This window comes from Pelodiscus sinensis, chromosome 23, assembly GCF_049634645.1.
Source record: "Pelodiscus sinensis isolate JC-2024 chromosome 23, ASM4963464v1, whole genome shotgun sequence".
NCBI lineage: Eukaryota > Metazoa > Chordata > Testudines > Trionychidae > Pelodiscus > Pelodiscus sinensis.
In genome coordinates, this window is record NC_134733.1 from 25,617,327 (window position 1) to 25,624,984 (window position 7,658).

The window sequence follows — 7,658 nt, forward strand, 5'->3', positions numbered from 1 at the left end:
ATTGGGAGATTATGAGATGATGCAGATTAGTGAGGCATAGTGCTGCTGGTTCATCCGTTCCTCTGCTTAACTCTATAGAACTAGCCAATAGCCTGTCATAAGACAGGATTTCCGGTTCTCTCCTCCACGACCTATTCCCTTTCTATCTCGCTCTTCTCTCCTGAGCCTCCGGTCTCTCTCTCTCGCTCTCCTACTGTCTCTCCACCCCCCCCAGCTCTCCTCCGCCCCCTGCCTCTCTTTCCATCTCTCTCTCTTCTCCCTCTCCTGCCTCTCACTCTCTTTTTGCTATCCTCCCCCTCCTCTCTGTCTCCTCTGCTCTCCTATGTCTCCGTCGGGGATGCACGCTTGTCCAGGCCGCCGTAGCACTTGGCTGACTTCTGCACCGCTCAGCCGGGCCGCCACGGGGGAGCAAGTGGCGCATGTGGCCGTTTGAGCCCTGCACGGGCCGTCCAGAGGGAACAGCCAGCATTTCAGCGTTACAGACTCTCAGACATTGGGCTACTATATATGAGACTAGCCAATTAGCCTGTCATAAGACAGGATTTTCAGGTCTCTCCTCCACATCGGTCTTCTCTCCTGAGCCTCCAGTCTCTTGCTCCGTCTCTCTCTCTCTCTCTCTCTCTCTCTCCTCCTTCTACTGCCTCCCCCCTCTCTCTCTCAGCTCTCCTTCGCCTCCTGCCTCTCTCTCTGTCTCTCTCTTTCTCTTCTCCTCCCCCTCCTGCCTCTCACTCGGAGGACCGCGGAGTCCAAACAGCTGCTTGTGCCACTTGCTCCCCCACGGCAGCCCGGCTGAGCGGTGCAGAAATCAGCCGAGCGCCACGGCGGGAGGCGAAAGGGGACAGGGAAGTGATGTTCACGGCCAAGGGGCGGGGCCTGGAGCCACTGTCACGCCGCACGTCACCGCCCTGCCCCCTTCCTCTCCCGCCATGGTGCTCAGCTGATTTCTGCGCCGCTCAGCCAGACCGCGGCAGGGGAGCAAGCGGCTGTTTGGGCCCCGCACTCCCCATGCAGCATGGGCCGCCCAGAGGGAACAGCCAGCATTTCGGTGTTACAGACTCTCAGAAACTGGGCTAATACTTATGATTCCTGATTTTCAAGACTGGTCCCTCTCCAGCTGTCTGTTTCCCCCTAATTGCCCCATCACCTAGTACCCACTAGAGATGGAATCTCTGAAGGAAAAAAACTCATTGCTCACAGGGTATTTGCAAAACATAGAGGGTTTATTAATCTCCAAACAGCGTGGAATGTAGAATTAAGAGTCAGCTTTACATTTCTGTATTCTCCTCATGTTAAAACAAGCAAATGTATGTACATGTTTCCAGGACAGTTATTAACATCTTTATAAATTAAGCAGCCAGGATCAGGAAAGAGTTCCTTCTCCCTTCCCCTCAAGCTACACGCAGTATTTCCAGAAGCACTCGGAGAGGTTCCCACGTTTCTTATTCTGTTTCCTGTCCTTGGCCAGCAGGCGGCTCAGCAAAGCATTTGGAGGGTGACTTCCATAGAAAACCTAAAATCAAGCAACATTATGCAGATTAATGAGTGGGAATGGGATTAATCCTCGGAAAAATACTTACAATGAGATGCAGTCCCTCTGCCATCCCTGATCAGGCTCCATGCTCCGACTACCCCAGAGAGACAGCCAGTTCAGTGTGCATTTGTGAACCAAAGGGCTAATCAAATTCCCTGCTTTCATCTCTAAAGGATCAGTCTATGGCCAATAGTAATGATATTGTATCATCAATTAGACCATTATCATTGTACTAATGTTGCACACATTGCAGTGCACAAGTGCCATCCATAGTGGGAGTCCTTATTGAATCTCATTATATCCATGCACACAATTTAGCTGCCCGTGAAGGTTGGAACTGGTCTTTTATTTAGAAGGCCGTTTTTCAGGAAAGGGCTGGAATTTTAAAATTAAGATGAAATGTTCTGTTTCTCCTAAATCTGTGTAACTAGTCTTGAAAATATTTTAAAATTATTCAACTTAGCAGTATTCTGTCATTATCTTCCAACCTCCTTTTTCTGCTCTAGAAAGGTGGGGCCATACTTTGATCTAAACTATTTTAAGGTAAAGGGTGTCGTCTTATCCATTTCTTAATCTAAAATGTGGATTTCAGGTTTCTTATTTTGATAATCACTAGTCATTCACTTAAGAAACATAAGAACGGCCAGACTGGATCAGACCAAAGGTCCAACTAGCCCAGTGTCCTGTCTTCCAGCCATGGCCAATGCCAGATGCCCCAGAGAGAGTGAACAGGTAAACATCACGTGATCCTTCTCCTGTCATCCATTTCCAGCCTCTGACAAATAGAGGCTAGGGACACCATTTCTACTCATCCTGGCAAATAGTCATTGATGTACCTAACCTCCATGAATTTATCTAGTTCTTTTTTGAACTCTCTTAAAGTCCTGATCTTCACAACATCCTCTGGCAAGTAGTCCCACAGGTTTGTCTCTGCACTGTGTGAAGAAAAACTTCCTTTAGTTTGTTTTAAATCTGCTGCCCATTAATTTCATTTGGTGACCCCTAGTTCTTATATTATGGGAACAAGTAAATAATTTTTCTTTATTCACTTTTTCCACATCAGTCATGATTTTATACACCTCTATCATATCCCCCCTCAGTCTCCTTTTTTCTAAGATGAAAAGTCCCAGTCTTTTTAATGTGTTTGTTTAGACTCTATCCCTTTTTTAATTATTCAGAACATTCTGTTTGCTTTTTTGACTGCTGCTGCATATTGAGTGGATATTTTCAAAGAGCTATCCACAATGACTCCAAGATCTCTTTCTTGTACTTACCTCTTTCACATTTTCCCTTGGATTGTAGCTGCTGGGGCTGAGACCTAGAAAAACAAGAATGAAATGCTTCTTAATTTAGAAATGAAGACACTTCCCTTCTCACTTCTGATTGCCATAATATAACCCATCAAAGAGGTAAAGAAGAGAAGTTCAGAAGACCAAATACCAGTTGATGTAGGGCAGTGCTTGTCATATTGCATTACTCCTAATGTGTCTGTGATAGTGGTATTGCAGCATTTACTTCATCTTACAATGACTCTTGCAGGAGAGAGGTATCATGATATTTATAGATTTTCTGAAAACACTGGTGCATTTCAACTGATTCTGACATTTGTAAGGCTCGGCTAACCACTCCCAGACCTAAGAGGAGCTCCTTTCCTCCTAGTTGTCGGCAGCCACTCAGTAAGATTCACGCTGACTTAGAGGGCTGCAACGTCCTTTCACTGCTAATTAATTCTGAATGGAATTGTTTCTCATGGTGCTTTGATTCTCCTCCCTGACTTAAGATGTTCCTGCGGGTAGGGTTTGGCTTCTCTGCAGACCGTGAACTTTGGCTGCTTCGCCCATATGCGCTCTACAGCAGATTCATATTGCAGGATGTTCCTTATTTCATGCTATTCAAAGAAGCTGAATTTTTAGAAGGGCTCCTTGGCATGTTGTACCTTGGAACACCTCTGTGTATGAACTGAGGGGAGCGGGACCGTTACCTGCTTTGCTGGGACTGTGCTCAGTTTGTGCCCCCAGGAGCTTTGGCAAAGTCTGAAACAGAGAAGCTCCTCCCAAGCTATCCAGTTGCTCCACATTTAATCCTGCATCTTCATCAGCTGTTGGCAGAAAAAGACTTTTAAAGGAGACATCAGAGTCCGTATGGGGTGACACCCACCTCAGGACCCTGTTCCCTTTTGGGCCACATCCGTTCAGTCCAGTGGCTCCGAAACAGGCCTGTGGTTTGGAGACATTGGACGGAATAGATCACTGGCCTTTATCGAATGACTGCAAATGCAGTGGTGTTTGCCTTGTTGGGCACATGAGTTACCCTACTGATATGACATCTGTGCAGTCTTTCTGTTCTCACTGCTCTAACAGATTCACCCAGTTAGGCGTAATAAGCCACCCATTGGTTTGGGGCCCTGGGTACCTACAGCCCCAAGCACAGAAGCTGCTGCTTTTCAGAGCATCTGTAATGCTAAAAGAAACACTCATCTGCTGAAGTGGGTTTTACCCACTCTTCCTAGACCCTCTTATCCTCTTGTGATGATATAAATATGTTTTAGTCCCTAAAATACCACAGGACTGCCTGTTGTTATCTCAAAGGGCTGATTATAGAATGTAGAAGCTCTCTAGGTTGCAGGACTGAATCCACCCCAATTCAGTATCAACTAAATATTACTGTCAGATGACTGTACGGTGGTCTACATGAAGTGAACTGACTTCATTCTAAACAGACAGGATATGATAAAAACAAGGTAACAGTTTCTTCAGAATGATCAAGGACTGAGAGCTCCACAAGAGCTCACAAGATACCCTCTTATCTTTCTAAAAGAAGATAATCTCAGGGTCCCACTGGGTTTCTTGCACGTGTTTCTCAATCTATCGATATGGTTCCATCATCCTTATAGTATCTGAGAGCCCTAATACTACCCATGCTGTGTCTTTTTTTGTAGATAAATATAGAATTCAAGCTCCAGGCTTGTCACCCTATTCAATTTTACAAGAGTTAAATGCAATAAAAATCTTGTAGGACATTGAGAAACACATTATGGTAGCTGTATTTCCCATATATTTCTGCCATCTTTACCATTCACTGCAAGTCAGGCCTGTACTGTTACGTACTTCATTTTTTTCAGAAAGAAGATAATGTATTTGTATTTGCACAGAGAATTATATAAATTGTTCTTAGAACAGTCCACAGATTGCCACCAGAACCCTACGTGCAAGTGGCACATATATACACTAATATTGTCTTCAGATAAGCAGATCACATCTTAGCTAGCAATGGCAGTCATACAAAACAGTGGAAAGTGGGACAGAGAGAATCTGGCTGGACAGAGGAAGAAAATCTTGCAGATACATCATTGGGTGAGCAGTTCAGAATTCCAACTACTCAGGAAGTATAGGCAAATTGCACAGTTGTATTAATATAGACAATGCACTAAAAATCTGCAAGGAATGAAAATGTTTCTTCTATTTGAAAAAATGGTTATGAAGATTTTAAAAAAATCCTTGGCCATAAGTGAATATTGTAGTTTGCCTAGTAAATCTCCATGGGATAGTTGCACAGGGCACTGAAAAGTTTCAGAAATGAATCTTTGCATTAAACCAGCTGCCACCTCCATGTGCAATATTCTGAGACGTTTCACACAATTACTCTAATATACTTAGCTTCTCCCTAGCAATGCTTTGGTTTCAGATAAAAATATATAGTTGAATATAGTCTCCTGATTTTGTTCCATCCTTTGTTCTATAGAAGGCTCTTTTTTATTAGTAGAGATTTAATAAGTTTAATGCATGCTTCCAAACAAATGCAGTTGATATTAATGCTTACTGCCAGCTCATTCACCATATGATGTGATGGACAATGTCTGGATTGAATGACAGCTGGCTGTAAATTGCAAGTTACACAGGAGAACATTTGGTTGTAAAGATATTTGTTTAAATTTCGGAGTTATTGATATTTAAAAAACCACTTTAGTGTCTGTCAGTCATTGTACACGAATATAGCAGCAGTGCCTCCAATAAAAGAATATGACATTACTCTAGGTATAGGGCAGGTAAGCACAGTCCCTTCTTTGTGCACAGCTTTCTAACCTGCAGCATTCCCTGATCCTCCAGTCCTGAGCCCTAGCTCAGAGTTCTGCTCATACATTTCCATCCTGACTCTATGGTACCCTCTCTATTCCCCTTTTGGATCCCTATATTGTTTTATTTATGCCCCTCAGTCTCGACCTCCTGTACCTCTACTTTTCTAAACCTTGGATTTCCTAAGCAGAAACTTCTCCTCTTTCAAAACTGAACAAAGTCCCCATAATGTGAGCAGATATCTACTAGGATATTAAATGTCACATTACTAAACTAATTTTCACTGCTGACTTATGCCAAAATTGGTCTGTCCTTCGCTCCAAAATGGGAGTGGTCACTGCATTAATTTCTGCAGTATCTCTCCCACTCTTTCTAGATATATTTAAATTTAAAAAATAATGAATCACAAGTCTTAAAGGACAGTTAGGGGAACTGATCATGCACCCCAGGCTACTCTAAGTAGAATCCAATGGCAGTCAGCTCATGTTTGATGTTGCAGTGTTCAGAGAGCTTGCATTCAGGATCTGAAGGCAATAACAAGGGATATTTAGGGCACTCGTTCAGCTGCTGATTCTAGTTGTGCCTCTAACATTGTGAAGAAACACTTGCTTTTTGCTAAAGTTGGAGAAAACAGATAGGAAAAGATCCTTTCTGAAAAAATTTGCCTGCTACTCATCTGGCATTACCGCCCAGTGTCCTGCTAAGCTTCTGACCACTAAAAGCAAAAAAGTCTTACCTGAGCGCTGATAGGACATCTCACTGGAGTCGATAACAGGGAGAGACAAGAGAGGACATGAGAGGCTGATAATAACGAGACAGCAGAATACCAGCCTATGCATTGTTGCTGCGTCTTTGTTGACCCTGTCGTTCAAAACTGCTATCTGACTGGTGCTTCTCCTCCCCAATTCACCCATTATATAGCCACTCATGACCTCATAAAAATCATCATCCAAAAAAATCCAATGAATTTATTGCCCATTGATTCTAAATGGAAACCACTTTGCATTGATGTAATTTTTTCAAGGTAACAGTTCATAGACAATAAATTTATTGTCATTGTGTAGTGTACAACGTGACTATTACATCAAACCAGGCACAGTAAAGTTTATACATCTGGCATAAAAAATAACTTCCAGTTATAAATCATGAGTTAACGAAAGGGTCAGACATTGGTTGAAATGACCAGGGCAGTGAGATGGCTGATTTATGAGCCTTAGCAGGCTTGACGCAGAACATCTGATATTAAATGTTATGGTTTTTTTCCTTTTGTGAGTTGGATGGATGAGTTGTCATGTTGTCTTGGGGGTTCTTGTGCCAGGACAGTGAAAAGAGTGAAGGCTAAAACTTCCATCCAGTTGTTAATTTGCAAAGAAAAGCTGAGCTGAGTTAAACATGTTGGTGTTTTTCCCTTACTATTTCACGTCTGGTTTTTTTTTCCATTTGCAAAGGCCTTTTTCGATATTGCTCCAGAGAATTGCCTTGGCAGAAGAATTGTGATTTTTGTTCTTCCTTTATGGTTAGGTGGAGACTCGCTCAAAATACATAAACTAATTTGGAAAGTGTTAAATGTAGGTCTTTTACTAGCCTATGAGCAACACTGGCCCCCATTTTAGCTTACCTACCAGCTGTTTCCCTCTAAAGAAATGTACTGGATCTCTTATTAGCTGGCTAACTATTTTCTTTTTAAAGCTATCATTGTGGCTACCATGCAGAACAAGCAGCCTCGTGACTTTATTCTGTGTGTTCCTCCATCCATCCATAAATTGTTCCTTATGTCATCTCTCCTATCACACATGTCTTTTGCTTCTAAATTATTAACTCTTTGGGCAGAGGCCACGCATTACACACACATACCTGTACACAGATATTAGTGTCATAAGCTGACATACATTTATGCTCTGGATTTTTGTTTTAAGTGATGCTGAGAACATGGGCTTGCATTCAGTTCTACAAAAAACGGAGATTCCAGTTCAGGCACAACTGTCCCTGAATATTGTTTTCCTGCTTTCTAACACTATGGGAAAATAAAGTGAGATCTAATCAATTGATATTAG

At 42.7% G+C, this 7,658-nt stretch overlaps 1 protein-coding gene across 2 annotated transcripts; it reads right to left on the minus strand.

Moving 5' to 3' along the window:
* Positions 1-1,227: 1,227 nt before the first annotated feature.
* On the minus strand, positions 1,228-6,476 carry UTS2 (urotensin 2). 2 transcript variants are annotated; one of them, XM_006117967.4, is made up of 4 exons: positions 6,341-6,476; positions 3,513-3,629; positions 2,806-2,849; positions 1,228-1,510 (listed from the first exon to the last, which is right to left on the minus strand). In XM_006117967.4, exons 1-4 carry the CDS (start codon positions 6,441-6,443, stop codon positions 1,394-1,396), a joined length of 381 nt encoding a protein of 126 aa, XP_006118029.3. In that variant the 5' UTR covers positions 6,444-6,476; the 3' UTR covers positions 1,228-1,393. The 2 variants fall into 2 exon arrangements, 1 of the variants encoding a protein (XP_006118029.3); XR_012897260.1 differs by lacking the exon at positions 3,513-3,629 and having other exon boundaries at positions 1,432-1,510; positions 6,341-6,475.
* Positions 6,477-7,658: the final 1,182 nt, after the last annotated feature.